The sequence below is a fragment of the Pelodiscus sinensis genome, chromosome 2 (assembly GCF_049634645.1).
Source record: "Pelodiscus sinensis isolate JC-2024 chromosome 2, ASM4963464v1, whole genome shotgun sequence".
In the NCBI taxonomy this organism is placed as follows: domain Eukaryota; kingdom Metazoa; phylum Chordata; order Testudines; family Trionychidae; genus Pelodiscus; species Pelodiscus sinensis.
Window position 1 is genome coordinate 135,455,047 of NC_134712.1, and position 19,871 is coordinate 135,474,917.

Here is a 19,871-nt window from a genome sequence, read left to right on the forward strand (position 1 = left end):
AGTTCTGAGGGAAGCCTGTCTGGTTAGAAGGGTTGTGTGGGAATCACCTGGTCTGCAATTCCACAAAAACGGATTGAGCTGGGACAGTTGTTGCAAAACATTTGGCGTTCAACGCATTGACATTTTTGACTAGCTTTAGTTGATATACATTCTTATTTTTGAAACTCTGGCCTGTGTATAAAAAAAATTCACAACAACTTTGTTAATGTATTGAAAGTGTAAATAACTCTGAAGTAGTGTTACATACTAACATGGCTACCCCTCTGAAACTTCTGAAGCTGTGTGTTTTTTTAATAAAGTTTTTTTCCTAGATGTTTTTAATAAACTATACAATTTTATCCCCGATGCTGCAAACATTTATACACACGCTTAACTTTAAGCACATGAGGAATCCTGTTAAAAACAATAAGACTATTCATATAAACAGGGCTTGACAAACGGCGGCGAAATCTACTCACCAGCTCCGCACTGCGCATGCGCAAGACACGCATTGCGCATGCGCTCGCCACCGGTGAACAGGGCACTTGGCTGAAATCTACTCGCTACGGGGGAGTAGAAACAGCAATTTGTCGAACCCTGCATATAAGTAAAACAGTATTCCTGCTTAAATAGTTGCCAAGTCAGGGTCTCTTCCCTTTCTAAAATTGTCATGTACTTTACCAATAGTGGCATTTTTATCACAAATTCAAAAATTGGTTTTACAAAGTTTCAGCCTATTCTAAACTAAATATATTTTTAAATCAAGCAATTCAGATCACTTCATCCTGAAGACAAGGGCATCACACCTTAATATAGGGGAATCCCTGTCTGTGAAGCTGCCTCATGCTAAGAATTGCACTGAGATGACATTTGGCGAAATGAAGAATGGGAAATTCTGGATCTTGATTGCCTAGTGAGAAGAAGAATTCGCCTCCTGCCAATTACCTGAGCTTTCTGTAAAATCACAGGAGGTAATGTAGGAGGCAACTACAGTTCAGTCAAATTGGATATCTGCAGGTTGGATATCCGAGGTCTTTACCCAAGACTATTCTGCCCTTTTGTAGCAATAGCAAGCAGAAGTTTAGAAACTACTTGAAGTTCCTCTTGCAGAGTTTCCTCCTGAAGTATATTCTTCTGTTGTGACATGAGATGAGAAAGAGGGAGTCTAGCCTATAAACTTTGTGGATCAATGGTTCTCAATGTTTTTTATACCATGGACCGGCAAACCCATTCTCAAACTTTTGGTGGACTGGCAACATTTTATTTACATATTCATTATGCAAATAAAATGTTACCAGTCCATAACGGATCAGAGTTTGCAGATATCTTCAACACTAACAAAAATTCAAAGAAAGAATTCCCCTCTGGCTGCTGAGTGGGGCAGCCCTTCCTGCAAGGGCAACTGGTGCCTGCAAAGGGAGGGAGGTGCACTGAGGGGCACCCACGGGGCAGGAGGCATGTGGGGCACCCTATTTAGCAACTGAAATTTTGTCAGGGGCACAGAAGCTGGTGCCCCCAAGTGCTACCCCCAATCACCTGTGAGCTCCCCCCTCTCCCTGCCCCATGGGATGGGGGAGCTGCCATTATATCTCCTTGTCTCCTCCAGGCCCTGTGTCTCTCCCTTTCCCAGTCAGGCTGCTCTTGCTTCCAGCCTCCCCTTCCAGCACCCCCCTTTTTCCTCCCTGTGATCCTCCCCCTCAGAGTTTCTCTCCATTGCACCCCTGCTCCCATCTGCCCCATAAATCCCCCCCCAACCTTCCTTTAGCACTTCCTGCATCCTCCTCCTGCCCTCGCCTCACACATCCCTGTTCCCCCTCAGCCCATTGATCTGCCCCTGCCCCCTTCATCCCCACTCACGTCTGGGACAGGAGATTTGGTGCAGGAGGAGTTTCAGGGCTGGGATAGGTTCTGGCTGGGCACTGTTTAACTGAGACAGCTTCCAGGTGATGGAACAGTGGGGTTAAGGCAGGATTACTCCTGGCCTGGCCCTGCACCACTCCTGAAAGCAACTGGCGTGTACAGCAGTGGCTTCCTGGTGTCACATGCTGCCCCTCATCTTCAGGCACTGAGCCCACAGCTTCTGCTGGCCACAGTTCCCTGTTATTGATCAATGGGAGCTGCACAAGTGGTGTCTGCAGGCAAGGACGGCACACGGAGACCCCCTGCTCTGCCTTTTCTAGGGGCTGCAGGGCCATGCCAACCACGTCCAGGAGCAGCAATTACCACAGGGATAATGACTCCAGCCACGAGGGGTTAGGCATTTGAGAACTCACTACTGGAACAATTAAATGTAAGCGTAAGACAGAAATGAAAATTATGAAATGCGCAGACCAGTCAAAACCAAAACTAACCCACTTTGCCAGCATTAAAATAAGTAACAACAACCCCCCATGTATGTGTTGGGTCGGGAAATGAGAGTGAAGGGCAGTGTGTGTTTGTGAGAATGACAGATAAGCACACTATGTGTGAGAGTGACAGAGATTACTTTGCCAAGCTCCCTCCATCCCCTTTTCTCTGTGTGGAGACAGGGTACAGAAGTGGAGGGAGGAAGGACACCCTGACATCAGCACTCTTCCTCTTCTTCCCCTCCACCCCCCCACAACCTGCACAACAAGCAGGAGGCTCCCAGGGGGCAGCCTCAAGGCAGAAGGCAGAAGCCGCACAACAGTGGGGGGAGGGGCAACTGAAGTGCCAGCATTTGAGAAGAGCTTCCTGGCCAGACCAGTCAGGATCCCCTGACAGAGGCTCCAAGATCTACTGGTAAATCCCGATCTACTGGTTGGAGACCACTGGTCTAAGGAGAAAGGAGAAGGCTTCTGTGGATGTAATTGACCTACCTCCCTTTCTGGGTGAGAGGGATGAGATACATGCAGGAAGTGTTCTCCCTTTGCACAGATTTCAAGGTCGTAATTGGGCCTTTGATCTTACACAGTTTTTTGATCAAGCAAACTCCAGGAGTGAGAACAAACTGAGTGAGGACCTCAGGATTGGACCAGTAAGACTTTGCATATCTAACAATTTACATCTGTGGAACCCAAAGCTCTTTACAGACAATTTTTTACCTTTGGGATACTGTAAGATGATGTAAAGTACTATCTCACCTATTTTGCAATGAGTAAACCAACACATTAAGGCTACACTGGCCTATGTTGCGCAAGAACATATGCAAATGAGGCACCGTGATGAATATTGCCATGCCTCATTTGCATACTTAACGAGCCACTATTTTGCACAAGGGGCTTTTGTGCAAGAAGGAGCAGTCTACACTGCCCCTTGCACAAAACCCCCCTCTTGCGCAAGAGCCGTTCTGCCTGACAACAAGCAGCAGAACGGCTCTTATGCAAGATGGGGATTTTGCGCAAGAAGGGGCAGTGTAGACTGCTCCTTATTGCTCAGAAGCCTTTTGTGCAAAATGGCGGCTCATTAAGTATGCAAATGAGGCATGGTGATATTTATCGCGGCGCCTCATTTTCATATGTTCTTGCCCAAGACTGGCCAGTGTAGGTGTGGCCTAAATGTCTACAATCATACATTGAATCTGTGGCATAGCTATGAATAAAATCCAGGAGTGACCCATTCCTGGTATCCTGCTTTAATCACCCTGCAATATGTTCGTGGGAGAACCAACAGATTGTGCTGTACATGTGAAATAGTTTCCATGCTTTGAGTTGTCTTTGGCTCAAAACACGCTGTAGTTAAGTAGTACTCATAATTTGCTTTGTTTACACAGGATTCATAGGTGAAACAGTGAACAAATTCCATAATGTAATATTTTAGCAGCGGTATCACTGGCATTTAATTCATCATACAATTCTCTGCAATTTTGCTTTTGTCAGAATCCTGACTTTCATAATGGACTCTGCAGAAGCTGAAACTATACATTATGGATACAGCAATCTTAATGTAATTTAAGAACTGGTAGATGATTCTTCTGCAGGTTCACACACACTCTTAAGCCTAGTGTATTATGAATGCAGATGTAGAGCCAACATGTTCAGTACCTCGCAGCTTTAAATAAAGTAATTTAATGTTTCTTCATGTATCTTTGGTTTGGCTAGCCAGCTCTCTAGAGGTCCAAGGCACACTGAAATCTCCATTTGCAAGTTTATGGCAAAACTAATATTGGAAATATGTTGCTGCGTTCTGGCTGTATGCATATGTGCTTGTGTTGTTGGATATTTAATGTGTGGAACTGGGCTTTCTAGTTCATTTAGGCACACTTGGTATCTGCCAAAGAGTTAAATCTGGCTAAAGATCAGAGGACTCCTGTATCCTCTAGTGCCTCCTTATATATTTCAGATGAAGCCTCATATATTTCAAATGAAGCCATGTGGGAGAGTCCTATAGCAGAAGTTTTGACTGGTATATCTGCACATAATACATTCCCAGTGGTGGCTGCAGCAGAGTGAAATGATATTTGGCCTTTCACTTCCCTGGACAAAAGAAGTTAGGAGCATAGTATAAAACCTAGGAGGAAGGAAGCAGTTTCTTTCTTCCACTTCTCAGCCTGAATGGAAGAGCGTGTCATGGACTCAAGAGCTTGTTTGTCACTGAGATATGAGACTATTGAGAGTAGTGGAGATGGAAAGCGCCTTAGCCCTCATCCTAGGATTCTGAAACAAAAAAGATGGAGAAGAAAATGCATATCAATAAATGGCAAGTGCCAACAATAATGACGAGTGGGGGAAAAAAAAGAAAAAACTCCTGAGAGGGAGAGAGAGAAATGCACACACACACAGAGCAATGGCTAATGTTAACTTTGATGGTGGAGATTTGAGTGGGTTCATTACAAATAGTTCTGTCATCCTAAGTCCATTCATTGTGGGAGGCTTCCTTCACAAGTACTTTGCAAATACACTTGTCCTTAATTAGGAAAAACTGAATGTTGCTAGTAGGAAATAATGCCTGTAATGCTCTATTTAGTTTCATCTTCCAGGTGAATTAAAACATCAATAGATCAAGGATCACTACCCTGAATCACAGTGGGAAAAGATTAAAGGAGAAGATAACCCTATGGAATGTCTCTCAGGGAATTTCTCATGTTGTTTTGTTAGGGAAAGGGGGATGAGAGTATGTCATCCTGTGAAATATGCTCCAAGACCACACAAATCATAGTGAATCTGCAGGGGGCCAGGATTTCTCTGCCAGTTCTGGATCTCTTACCTTTTTCCAGCCTCCGACTCCCTGGTTGGGTTACTCCATTGAAGATAAACTTAAAAAACAACAAATGGTCTGGTAGCACTTTATAGACTAACAAAACATGTAGATGGTATCATGAGCTTTCGTGGGCACAGCCCACTTCTTCAGGTGACCGGAGTTTTGAGTGTAGGATGTGCACACCCAAAATAAAAGATGTGCTACTAGTGCCTTCTTTAAAGGGTGTATGTGTTGCACTGCAGAGGCAGAGATACAGAAAAGCAATACAGCCTAGGGCTGTAAGACCTTTACCTGCTAAATTAAAGAAATCGAATGCCTTTCATCCCTCAGTTTGCCTTACTCTATGTGCATCTATCTGCCTACTTCCTACCCAGTCACTGCCGAGATACTGTTCCCAGAGTGAGCCTGGGAAAAGAGAAGTGATGGTACGAGAGAGAGCTAGCTTATCCCATTTCCATTCATAGATGGTGCTTCAAGACTGAACCAACCATTAAATTATAGTGTACCCTCTGGGTCTTCTAAATTCTTAATTTTCTTCTATGTATAGTTGTGTCACCAAAGCCGTTTACACTTTCCAGCTGCGCTTTAGAAAAAAGTTTTTGTCCCATATGACTCATAATTTAAAATATAATTTTTACTTTTTCCAAGTAATGCTAGGGGATCCTTAAAATGCCATACTTACTTGAAATGTTACAGGAGTAAAAAGAAACATAAAACTAAAAATTTGCCTGTAAAATTTGTGTAAATTCCCCTTATTCCCTTCATCTGAGTGTGGTTTGAGGAGAGCCCCCTGATAGATAAAAATGAAATTAAACCTTAGTTTGCAGATGGCTGTTATGTTGCAGCGATAGTGTTGCTGTCATCTGGGTGCCTAGAATATATCTCCATAGGTTTCTTTTCTATAAAGATTTTAAATAAATATGACAGGAAGCCAATACCCTTCTGTCAATTTTAATGTCATAACAGCAAGTTTTCAGAGCAAGTATACACAGGAGGTCTGCTTTTCCTTTGAATGTACTGTGAATAATAGGAATGCCATGTTGGTTAATATAAAATTATTCCATGAAAGCAGAGGGTGAAAATCAGAAAATGGTTGGTCTTTTATTACATTAGGACTGTCCTCTTTACACCTAGTATTTTCTCCCCTTTATTGGTGAAGATAACTAATCTATCCATTCGTTATCTGTATATTTGATTTGGGGAGGATATGCCAACTTGCCTGCTGGTAGAATGATTCCTAAATACCAGATCATAACAATGCCATCTCAGAAAGACTGTGGAAGAAGAATTATAATTACTGGTGAATCCAAGTGGAAAACATATAAAAGCTCTTATGTATCCTATTTATGTTGTCCTATATGTCTGTAGTGACCTAACTTATTTGTTCAGTCTTAAAAGATTTTCTTAGGATCCCAGCATTGTGCAAATGTTAGGGTTGCTTTATATTGAGTTTTGCTATTAAATGTTTTAAACTCAGTTTCATCTTAATAATCCGTGTAATAGTATCTGATTTGGTTAAATGAACAAGTAATTTATTTCATTCTTTCCTTTTTAAGATTTATGTTATATATTGTAAAATAGGTCATGTGGAGGGCACAAGCCTTTTCTCAGAGGTTTCTTTTTCCTTTCACTGGTGCATTTCTCTCATCTGTGACCCTAGAATTTGTCATGTTCTCTTGGGAAATTCTGTTCCTTAAACATTTGTGTTAGGCATTTGCCTCTTCTTCAGTGTGCCATACTATTGGTATTGCTTTTATCCAAGGGTAGTGGATATGTGCAGGGAATGTTGGCAATGTCTGTACAGATTTGTCCAGTCTGCTGATTCAGATTTTGTTCACCCTAGAAAAAAAACACCCACACCTTTAAGGTGGATGAAGAAAGCTAGTGTCCCACATAGAAAAGATTTTGGTTATTGTTCTTGTTTTCTAAGACCATGTGATTCCACTAATGAATACCTCAGCTATACCAGCAAGTACCTACCATCTCACATTCACTTGTGCATTTTCTTATCTTCAGTGAAACTTAGGTTGCTCCTGATAGCAAATTCATGATCTGGAATTATGATACCAGATGATGATACTGCAAATCACAAAGATGATTATTCAGAAATACTAAGTAGTCTGACTGGGGACATTCATTGTCTAAAGCCACATTCTCATTGGCCAAATGGACCTTTTGATGATAATATACCAGTTTCAAGTGGTATATGGCTCAGTAATGTCACAGGAAGAACAACACACCTTGTGCTTATCATGTTAAATGGGGTAGGTAGGAGTTTGCATAGCTGGGCAGTTAAAAGAGAAAAATATTAACAGGAAGGAAGCAGGGAGAGGAGAATCAGTTTTAAAAACTGTGGGGTTTTTTTTTCATTTTCCTCAGTTCCCCCTTTCAAATTAATTGTGCTTCATTTTCAGAGGTAGTAAGGGACCTCCAGCCACTTGCTTTTGCTAAAAACTAAACTGGAACTATTCAGTACTGAGAAACTTGAAAGAGGTCTTTCAGCTCAGTCAGTGTTTTGAAAACATCCAGTTGTGCCCCCCCCCCCTTAACAGAATCATAGAGTCATAGAGTTGGAAGAGACCTCAGGCGGTAATCGAGTCCAATCCCCTGCTAAAAGCATACCAGTTCCAACTAAATCATTCTAGCCAGGTCTTTGTCAAACTGGAACTTTAAAACTTCTAAGGATGGAGATTCCACCCCCTCCCTAGGTAACCCATTCCAGTGCTTCGCCACCCTTCTAGTGGTGAAGTTGTCTGCCCTGCTCTGCCCCCCCCCCCCCCACACACACACACACATTATAGCACAACCAAGATTGCCTCAGCAGGTGAGCTTGGGCTGACTGCAGGGCTGGATATGAAACTGGGGACATGGGAAAACTGGGGATGTGGGAATATCAGGGTGTGCAGAGAGAATGAGGACATAGCTGAACATGGGGCAGAGCAGGGTTGGGAGTGCAGCTGTGCCTGGTATCTGAGTTGATTTAGAGAGGCAGAGCAGGACTGGGGGCTGACTGCGTTTGGGGAGGAGTAGGACTGGAAATGTGGCACTCCCTTGTCATGTCCTGTGCAGCCTAACTTGGTTGTGTGCCCCCAGTACTTTCCTCTGTAGGCATTTTCCACAGTTTGGGAACCACTGAGATAGATGTTCCTGATAGTTCTTACCCTGACAGGGGAAGACATATCTAAACAAACATACTAAGAAATAGGGAAAGCGTATTTAACATTTCAAGAATTGTTATAAGGTTTTATTATGTTTATAAATGCTTTTTCTAAAAGTGAAATTTAAAATTAGTAAGCCCTATTTTGCTACCAATATATATCAGTGGGTGTGTAGACATGTTCTCCCAGATTATTGGAGCCATACACCAGCACCTTTACGAATGCACATAGTCGGTGTGCCTTATTGCTATATCTTAACTTATCGTGACAAGTAGTATTTCCATTTTTAATCGTTTTATTATCTATATTTATGATTCTTAATATTCTATAGCTCAATTACTCTTTGATGTACTGGGACTCCATTACACAGATAAATTGTGCAGAGTATAAATGATCTACTGTACCAGGAGGAATCTCTGCATTTGCATATTAATGACATTCTATAAAAGTGATGGCTTAGATCATTAGCAAATAGAAGAACTGTTAAAATGTATGGAACTGAGTTTATATATCTAATTGTACATCAGATGAAAGGGAGGTCCTTTTGAGTTAAGCAAGGAAACCAGGCAGGCTTCTTAAAGGAATTGTTGCTAATCTAAACTCACTAGATGTTGGAAAGAAGAAAAAGAGAACATTGCATTTTTGTTGATTGACCCTGATTTTTCCATCAAAGGTTGAGTGTGCTAGAACTAGGCCCATGTTTAAGCAGACTCCATATTATTGCTGGAGACATATCACAGCTGAAGCCTTAGAAATACCACTTCTAAGGTATTCTAGAACACTATAGTCAAGTTTCTCTATAGTCAAGAGATGAGAAGATGAGGTAAAATCTATAATTTTATCTTGGATTTAATTATTAACTTTTGAGGACTGATCCATTACTTCAATAATCATTTTCTGTTCCCTCCCATCTGTAAACTACTAATAAATATTCCTGCTGTTTTATCTGAGATAAGATTAGGTTTTGACTGCTTGAACTGGGAAACACTACTGACATGCATTCCTGAAAGAAACTCAGGAATGAACATAAGAGCTATAAAGGGGTCAGTGACATGGAGAAAACTGTAATCTTCTAGCAGTGTCACCAAGGGGAGAGATAGGTAACAGAATGAGCACAAGACCAAATGCCCTAAGGTTACAAAATTCCATTATACATATTAAAGTGAACTGTATTAGCACATGTATTAGCTTCTGGTACAAGCACATGTGTTCAGATTTTAATGGGTTAAACGTGATGTTTAACCAGTTAACCGATTAAACGAGGGATGAACTAAGAGGCCAGTAGAGCCTGGCTGGAGCTCCACCCCGCCCATTACGACTCATTACCGCCAGGCTGGAGCTTCTCCAGTCTCTCCCTTCCCTGGTAACTGGAACGGGTAAGCATCACTCATTAAAGTTAGCCTTTCACATCCCTAATTCAGATAATCATATTGCTGGAATATGACAGATGTGATGCACCTTAATTTAACTAGAAAATTCAGCAACTTTTTGTTGCAGCAGTTAGCACTAAATGATTATCTTTATTGACATATAAGTGATTGTAATTAGCTTTGATTTTAATACTAATGTAGTAAATAGGTGGTGTTATCTCACTATCCTGGACAGGAGAGTTATACCTTAAGCATTATTCATTGTCATAGTTTTCATAAATATTTAAGGGGCTAGAAACTGTTTCCACCTCAGATTAAGACTTCAGTTAAAAATCCTCTGAATGTTGTAAATCCCTTTGCTGCTCATTTTTATTCTTCTGATATTTCCATTGTTAATGTTATACTTTCTAACTTCCAAAAGCTGGTCTTACTAGAATCAGTGGAAGTTTTTCAGTTGATTTTTATATCAAGTATTGGCCCTATATATTAAACTCAGGAGTGTAGTAGAAAAGAAAAAAGTGACCCAGGTGATGCTGTTAGGAATCGTAGACATTTGTGGTTGGGAAAGGAATGAAGAGTCGACTACTTGCCATTCCAGTGGCTCGCCTTAGAGGTGACTGAAAGAGAGTGAAAGGTTTCTGCTTTCTGTTGTCAACTTGAGCGCTTTTCCATGTAGAAAATGAAGTCTAGTGTGTGTTGAGAATGAAAACATCAGGACTTGTGATTCTGACTCTCTTTTTAAAGAAAGAAGCCAGGACCTGATGTTTCACAAATGGAAAATAAGCATAAACATTCATGATTTTGGTGGGTGGGGGTGAACCACAAGACAATCTTTAATATTTTAAAAAAGAAAGGATGAAAAAGCATCAAACCTTTATCCCTCCAAAAAGTTCGCTGGCAAATTGGAAACTTTCTCTGGAGACTGAGGAACAATAGAAGGCACAAAGTTCTGGGCATGTAGGCATTTCAGAGATGCCTTTTGAATGTGAAGTGATACAAGTCTGTCTTCTGAGTCTGCAGACAGCTCCAGTGCCTTTTTCTTTCCAGGGCTAACAGTAGCACAGTGGAATTTACAAGAACATCAATATTTTACATTTGTGTTGGTTTCATTTCACAGTTGATATAGAAAGCTTTGAGTAACAGCAGAGGTACACCCTAGAGCTGTGCACAGACAGCCAACTATATAAAACATGGAGGACGTTGGAAAGTTAAGCTAGTGGAGACTTCTCTTCATAATAGTCAGGAATCTTCCATGTTTGAAGCAAGGGTACACAGTGGAGAGGAAGAACTTTGCATTCCATTGTTCAAAGGAGTATAATGGAGGACGATATAAACTTATAAAATGCCAACTGATCAGAGGGTGAAGTTTAGACAGGAATCCAAATAGATAGTGGCACAGTTGGTATTGACCCAGTTTACCTAGCTGTTACCTAGCTGCTCTCTGTTTTAATGTCTGTGGCTAATTCTCTGGCTGATAAGCCTTTTATTTCCATTGATGAGATTTTCCTTTCAATGTTGTCACCATTGAAATAAAATTTGTGTTTAGCACGTTTAAAACATAAAAGGCTACAGACAATAAGCGGACATAATATTGCAGCTGTTGCTTGTGCTAACTTCATCACTGAATTCCCTGGGACTCACTTGTATGTTAAAATGACCAGGCTGAGCCTTAATTAATGAAGCAAGAGCAGGACTAAATACTTTAAATGTATAGAAAAGGCAAAATACTTAATTATTTCTGATTAGAACATCCAATTTACTTGTATATGAATAACAAAACTAATTATTGTTAAAATATATACATAAGATTTTGGGAACTTTTCAAGGCTTGTAAAACTTCATTCATTTGCTGTACAGAACAGGGAAACAATTTGAGGTGGTTGGAGATTTCACATAGGTTTTTTTTCAAATTCACATGGAGCAATACAATTGTTTTCCAACTATAGTATAGTATAATGTGTAAGTAAGTACTTATGTATACTGGGTTGTCTGTATACTGGGTTGTCTGTTTTGTTTTTTGCTTTTTTTCTTAGAGGAAGCTTTATTTGCCATTTCTTAAAACTTTTTTATAGTACACAACACTAGGAGGTTCAACAGTGCCATCTTGTGGATCATTTTGCAGGTTTCAGAATGTGGTTTTGGTTGGCATACAAACAACCTCAACAGCATAGTGTGTCGTAGAATCTCAGATAAGGAATGTCTGTGTGCAATCAAGCAGAATATTTCCCTCTGGTAGTCAGCCAGGCTAATTATTACTTTTGTGTCCTGAAAATTAATAACCCAAATACATTATAAGCAAATCAGAAAATATTTCAGGCCAACTGATGAGCAGTGTGCTTGTTGTTATTCTTACTTTGTTTGCTGGAAAATGTGTTTTTAATCATCTCAGTATGTGTTTAATCATCTCAATTTATTTTCTTAGACAATGTCAGAATCAAAGGCGGCAACCTGGTACATTCAAAACACCTCTGTGAAGTAGTATTTATGAGACCTTTAAATTGGCACTATGCTAAAATTGAAGACAGTTAACTCTTGTTTTATAATACACTTCCAAATAACTTTTGAAGGCTGAGCTAGATGGCTTGAATATCTCACCAGTTTTTTGTTGTTGGTTTTGCAAAATTCCAGAAGGGTAGGACAGGATTGAGATCTGAAGTTTTGCACCCTGACATCAGTGAGCACAGATGAACTCTGGGCTGGAAGGTTTGGAGAACCTTCTCTATGGTGGCTGCAGAGTGTGGCCACCAAATCTTGTGAGTGGGTGCTCTTACAATTTTCCTCAAATATTTAATCTTGGGAAAAACAAATATGTATGCTCTAGATGAGAAAAATTAAGAGGCTGCTGACAGAGGACAAAAGACTGGTATATGTAAGTTTAAAATCTATTCTGTATGGATCTTTACTGTGGAAATAAAAATTAAAACAATTGCATTTTACCATTGGGATTTTTCCTCTTTTGGTTGCAGTAGTTCTACAGGATTTGTTAATGTAGCTGTCTATACTAAAGTTAGCGTTAAGGATTTTTGTGATTTAGCTGAAGTTTATGGTAGGCAATTACGCCCTCATTCTGGCCAATGCAGCTAGGATCAGCAACAGCTCCAGGGTATATGTGCAGAGCTAGAGGTAGAAGCCAGGTGAATTAAATCTGAGAATATCAGGAAATGAGTATTCCTATTTTTTGTCTCAACTGTCTCATTAATTAGTTCTGCTATACCATCTGAAATGCCATCCTCAAACTGCTCTTGACCTTAATTGATTAGGAAGGTGATTTTAAAGTCTTACATAATCTTCAGTGTAATTTCTTTGGCAAGAGCAAGAAGACAGAAAGCAATCAAATGAAAAATAAGAGTAAAAAACTAGAATGAGCTCTCAATTAGTTCGAGGGGCCATGTATTCTTTAAATACTATGTGACACACAAGACCAGAGTTTCCAAACGCTTTCTAGACTAGAGTTTGCAATAAGAGGTGTTTTAAAACATTTTTTATGTTAAAAATTTCCTTTATTTAATCAGAAGTGTTGCTCCTAGCCAAGTCCCCGCCCCCTTTAAAAAAAAGCAACAGGAAGCATAATGGTTTATGGTGACAGGTTGACAAAGCATAGTGGGTCCAATACACACAAACTTTTTCTAAGAAACTAAAGCCTGCATTTGAATGCATCATCAGAACATAGTGAATACTAAAAGGGCATGGTGAGAATTCAAGAAAAGTACATCAGAAACAGATTTGCCATTATGTAACCTATTCAAAAGTGTCATGGCAAACAACTGTTTCTAGAAAGTGAGATTTAAAACAAGGTTTTGTATATTATTAAAGGACCATTTGCCGTTCATTTTTCTTTGTTTACTATTCATTTCCTTTAACATGTCTTGAAATCTTTAATGAGAGTTTCTCCATAGAGTTTTTAAATGAAATCTTTTTGAATACTGCTCTGAAATTCACCATATCTGTGTTGTATGTAACCTCCATTCACCAGCACAGCGAGTGTGAAATTAAAATATCAGGTTACAGATACTTGCCTATTAAAAATATTAAAAGAGACGAACTTAGTATATATTCTTCTGCTATTACAGAAGGTATTAGTGCTTTCAAATGGATTTGTCTTACTACCTGACATTTCCCTATTATTTTCCCCTCAAACTTTTTTTTCCCTTTCGTATTTACTATTTTTAGTTTTCTATAAGGCATTATTTATGCTGTTATAAAAAGAACAAAGTGTTCAGATAAGATAGTGATATAATACTGTTTTAGTGTATGGTTAAGAATTAATTAAATCACTGCTTATGGTTAAAAATTTATTCTGTTTACTGTCTGTGTATGTCCTCTGATCATCTATAGCAGGGGTCAGCAACCTTTTCAAGTCAAATAGCCGAACTACATCAAAATTCAGAACAAGTGGTCAACAAAGTGTCTTGTAAGAATGCCCACTTGCATGACTGAAAATACACAACTTAATATTATTGATAATTGACATGATGATTAATAATAGCATAAATAAAATATTGTACTCACAGACTTTATTTAATGGGACTTCTGCTGCTGTAATTTTTTGCACACTTCTTTGAAGTTTACATTATAACTGGTCAAATTCAGCTTCATGAATGCATTCAACATACATGAGTAATTACACATTTTTAAATTTTTGAATTGATTTTTCATTTTAATTTTAAAAGTTGCATGCACTTTGAGAATGACAAAAGAGTCATATTTGATTCAATACTGAGCCATATTTGGCACAAGAGCCATAGGTTACAGACCCCGATCTATAGGATTAATTAAAGTTTGCAAAGAGTTGTGAAGTATTAAAGTTCTGTGCAATATTCTTATGATGAATCATCTGATTGCTTAGTTCATTTTAGCACTTGAGAGAGTATATTTTGTAAAGTTCTCACACGCAGAAAAGAATTGGAGTCAAACTCTGCTTTAAATAAAGGTGAATGAGAATTTGTATGTGGGAAAAGCAAGAGCCAAATTTGCTGCTTAGAATGTCATGTTTTGTTTATAACAGATATGTTTCTATAGCTTTATATTTGGAATGGTAATGTTATAAATGTTTCTGATAATGGGTTTTGGGTATTTGCTTTTTCTGAGGCTCACTAGACTACCAAGCATAAACTTTCAACCTGTTTTTATTCTGCATTATAGCAGCAATAAACCCTAACTACTAGTTTATTTTGCAGCAGAAATACAGAAAGTCTAAAAATACTGCTAGTAGCTTTGATGTGTAAACTAAGGATTTGCAAACCACTACAAACAAAAGTCCCCTAACTTCAAATAAGCAAACTGTATTGTTGAATTAATCTGTAAGTGTCCATCAATTAATTTGAAGAGACAGCAGCCAAAGAAAAGTTCCATTGGTGTTTTGGGCTTTAATAGACTAATTACTGTAGCAAAACAAGGTTGAAGGGAGAATTTGTCTATTCTATTTCAAGCATCCATTAGTTGCCAAGAACACCCAGGATTATCTTACATTAAGTTGACAAAGTCTTACTTCTGTTGTACCTATGTTATTTTTTCCCATGAGGAGAAGTAAAGTTAAAAACATCAATTAAATAACTTTAATCTTTCTTATTTTGCAGCCCACCTAAACCAACGGTGTTCATCTCTGGTGTCATTGCAAGAGTAAGTTTACACGTTAATTTATTTTCAGTCATTTGATTAAAAGGAAGGCCTTTCCACTTCATTGCTGATGAGAAAAAGATTCTTAATTCTGATATTTTCCCTTTCCTTTCATATTCAAATTGATTGGAGTTTATATTTATATTTTATTTTAACCTACTTGAGTATTTTATTAGATTTTAGGTGAATAGATCTATTGAATTTTTTTCTAATGTTTTAGTTCGTGAGTTTAAAAATGTGAAACTGTTGGATTTTCTCCTATAACTTTGATGCAAAACTTGTTACATATAGGCCATATTCTTACTTGATCCATATAGGTGGACATCTGCTAAAGTCAGGTGAACTCCACACAAGAATGCATCCATATAGATCCAGCTGCACAGTGTGACCGTGGGCATGTGATGTGTTGAAAATACTGGCATCCTTATTGTATCTCAGACATAAGCATATAACTAAAATTATATTGTGGGGAAATGCATAGATGGAATCAAGTAATGAGAATTCTGAATAACTGAGTTTAACAGTGCAGTTAACGACATTACCGTTATTAGCTCCATCACTGTGCATCTACATAGGAATACAGTTGCAACCCTTACTCACAAATATGAGCGCACCTGTTCATGTAAAATGTCCATCAAAGTCAATGGGAATATTTGTGTGCCCACTGATGTAAGGGTTTCACAGGTTTAATTTTTTGTGGATGAACTTTTTTCTACTACGTGCTAGACAAAGTTCTAGAGTGGGGATGAGGGTGGGTAATGACTGCCTCAGAAATGATAAATATGTGTATTAGTTGCTTCCTATAACTATAACAGAGCTAAGGCAGGAATATCAGCATGATGTGATTAACAAACTTGCCATGAATGTAAAAATAATTTGTGCCCAAACTCTCTATAAATGTCAATGTATGGAATGTAACATAACTTCCCTATATACCCAAGCTTGTATCAACCATATTATCACCATGTGGAAAGGTAATACTAAGGGTACGTCTACACTGCAACACTATTTTGAAATAACTAGCATTATTCCAAAATAACTTAGTCCGCATCTACACAGCAGGCAGTTATTTTGAAATAGTGTCAAAATATTGTCAAGCTGGAGGACTTCTTACTCTGGCTCCTTTAACCCTCATTGTACGAGGAATAAGGAAAGTCAGGTGAAGAGTGCTCTATCTCAAAATAAGTGCTGTGTAGCTTCTCTTAATTTCGAAATAAGCTACACAATTGACTTAGTGTAGCTAAGTCCTGCAGTGTAGATGCAGCCTACGTGTCGATTAAACTCTTTGCTTAAATTAGTGTAAATAAATTTGCTACAGTCATGTTTTGTTTGACCTAGACTGCACACTCCCTTACTGGACTGTAGTGTTCAATTGGTAAGTTTTATTTATTTTGTGGGACTGAAGCCAGAGATCCATTTATGGTCCAGCTGCTGTGAATAATTGCTTCAGAATTGGTTAGAAAGAATTTGCTCCTGATGTGTACCTGACCACAATAAAGTCCACTGCAAGACTTAAGTCCCACTTTGGAACTTCAGTGAGTGCCAGTGGAGAGGTCAAGCACACTCAGTGTGAACTGTGAAAGGTTGCTATGGCAACCCAACCTGATAGTGACAATTGGGATATTGGAGTAGGCCATAAATCAGAAATGGACAAATTTTTTGGCCCAATGGCCACCTCAGGGTACAGAAATCATATGAAGGGCCATGAATGCTCACACAGTTGGGGTGTGGGAGCTATGGATGTGAACAAGTGAGGTGAGTAGATAATTAACTGATAAAGCCTAGGCTTATCCGTTAATCTAGTCAACTATTCGCATCCCCCCCCCTTGTTGCCTCAAGGCAGGAGCTGGTGTCAGGGGGAGCTGGCTTAAAAGCTGGTTTCCCCCCAGCACTGGCTCTGCAGTGCTACCTACCCCTCCCCCCCCAGTGCAGCAGCGAGGGGGACGGGGGCTGCTGCCACCCCGAGCTGCTGCCTCTATGATCAGAGGCGCACATAGTGGCAGGCAGCCAGGGTATGCCTACACTACAAAGTTAATTCGAACTAACAGACGTTAGTTCGAATTAACTTTGATAGGCGCTACACTAGCGATCTGCTAGTTCGAACTTAATTCGAACTAGCGGAGCGCTTAATTCGAACTAGGTAAACCTCATTCTACGAGGACTAATGCCTAGTTCGAATTAACTAGTTCGAATTAAGGGCTGTGTAGCCCCTTAATTCGAACTAGTGGGAGGCTAGCCCTCCCCAGCTTTCCCTGGCGGCCACTCTGGGCACCACCAGGGAAACTTGTCTGCCCCCCTCCCAGCTCCGGAACCCTTAAAGGGGCACGGGCTGGCTATGGTGCCCGTGCCAGGTGCAAGCCTGCCAGCACCCAGCCAGCAGACCCTGCACCTGGCACGGCTCAAGGCAGCCACCCGCTGGCCCCCAGCCCTCCGCCTCTTCCCGGGACCAGGCTGGCGGCTCCCGGGAGCCTGCCCAGGTCCGCAAGAGGCGGGCGCCCGCCTGGTCCAGTGCAGACATCGTGGACCTCACTCACAACCTCCGCACTAGGCACAGGAAAGTGGCCGTCTAGGGCAGGAGAGCTGCCAGCCTGGCCACCCAGGAGCAGGTGTGCATGAAAATCAAGGTGGTCCAGTGAGACCCCCAACCCTGAGCCCTGAGCTTAGAACGGCCATACTGGGTCAGACCAAAGGTCCATCTAGCTCAGTAGCCTGTCTGCCGACAGCGGCCAACACTAGGGACCCTGGAGGGGATGGACCGAAGACAATGACCAAGCCATTTGTCTCGTGCCATCCATCTCCAGCCTTCCACAAACAGAGAGCAGGGACACCATTTCTACCCCCTGGCTAATAGCACTCCATGGACCCAACCTCCATGACTTTATCTCACTTCTCTTTAAACTCTGTTATAATTCTAGCCTTCACAGCCTCCTGCAGCAAGGAGTTCCACAGGTTGACTATTTGCTTTGTGAAGAAGAACTTTCTGTTGTTAGTTTGACGCCTGCTACCCATTCATTTCATTTGGTGTCTTCTAGTCCTTCTCTTATGGGAACTAATGAAGAACTTTTCTTTATGCACCCTCTCCACACCACTCATGTTTTTATAGACCTCTATCATATCCCCCCTCCGTCTCCTCTTTTCTAAGCTGAAAAGTCCCAGTCTCTTTAGCCTCTCTTCATATGGGACCTGTTCCAAACCCTTGATTATTTTAGTTGCCCTTCCCTCTCCCACCCTCTGTCTTCCCCTCTCCCACCTTCTTTTCCCAGTCTCCTCCAGTTTTGTTCAATAAACAGAGTTTCTATTTTTGACCACATGTGTCCTTTATTTTGTACATCAGGAAGGGGGGCTAGGGATGGGTAAGTGGAAGGAGGTGAGGGAGGAATGGGGTACGAGCCCCCGATGGGGAGGACTGGGGTGGCTCTGCAGGCTCCTCGGGGTGGAAGCTCTCCTGAAGCCCCTTGATTGACCCCCCCTCCGGATGGCAGCCTGCGGCAAGTGCAGCCGGGCTGATGGCCGAGTGCTGTGATGTGCCGAGTGTGGGCACTCAGGGCACTCCAAGCCAGGACTGCTTTGCAAGTGGGGCACCCCTGAGAACTGTCTGTTCGGGGTGGGAGTCGGGACCCTTTAAGCACAGCCCTTGGCTAGCCTGAGACAGCAGCTCCACGCTCTTAAGTCCTAACCTGATGCCCTGCCGGCACTGCTTCCGGCCATCCTTAACCTCAGTTCAGGGTCCACTCAGTGTGGACATGCTAGTTCGAATTAGCAAAACGCTAATTCGAACTAGTTTTTAAGTCTAGATGCGCTAATTCAAACTAACTTAGTTCCTTTTCTACCATCCTCAGCAGTATACAGTTTCCAGCAGTGCTCTCCTCAGCTGAGAAGAGAGATGAAAATGTAATTGTTCATAATTTTACTCAGCTTAATGTTAGTAGTTAGCTACTGTGTTTTTTTTTTAAAGTTACTGTCCAGTTTTTCCTCTTGTTTATTTTCCACTCTAAGTTCTTCGCCCCAATTAAGCATTATGCCAGGTTCTCCTGGTTTTTAAAATTGTGACTCCTGTAGAGACTTGATGCCTGCCTCAAGCAGTCATGCCTTCTGTATAAAGTACTTAGGTGAAAGCCAGGTGGCGCAAAAGTGCCCACATTGTCAAAGTATGACTGCCAGGGCAAAGAAGGACCGGGTGATGAGGTTTAAAAGCTTGCTCTAGCAGAAATCTCTACAGCCGCCAGAAGCCAAGACAACGGCTCCCTGGGAACACAACCCTGAAAAAAAGGGCTAACTTGTCACCCATAAGGGATTCCCATAAGTCCCGGGCCTCTCCGGCATGCTCCTTGCAAGCTGTGCCATGTACTTCACATGCTGCATGTTCGTCAACATCCAGCATGGCTCATAAACAAAAGCTGGTTCTGACAACAGTTGCCGAGCTGGAACCGAAAAGGGCACTGACAGCGCTGGCACCCACAAAGATGCTGCTTCCACCGGTGCTGAAGGACACCATGACAGTGCAATCACCAGTCTCGGCGCCCAGCAGCACTCAAGTATTCCTCGGCACCGCAGCAGAGTGGATTTAAGTTGAGTGGACCTAAGCCCTGGC

At 41.0% G+C, this 19,871-nt stretch overlaps 1 protein-coding gene across 1 annotated transcript in view; it reads left to right on the top strand.

The window, feature by feature from the left end:
* Positions 1–19,871, top strand: part of DAP (death associated protein) — an 88,165-nt gene that overhangs the window by 52,287 nt on the left and 16,007 nt on the right. Inside the window, exon 3 of the mRNA XM_075921471.1 lies at positions 15,241–15,283. Coding sequence (XP_075777586.1) covers positions 15,241–15,283 — 43 coding nt within the window. The remainder of the gene's footprint in view (positions 1–15,240; positions 15,284–19,871) is intronic.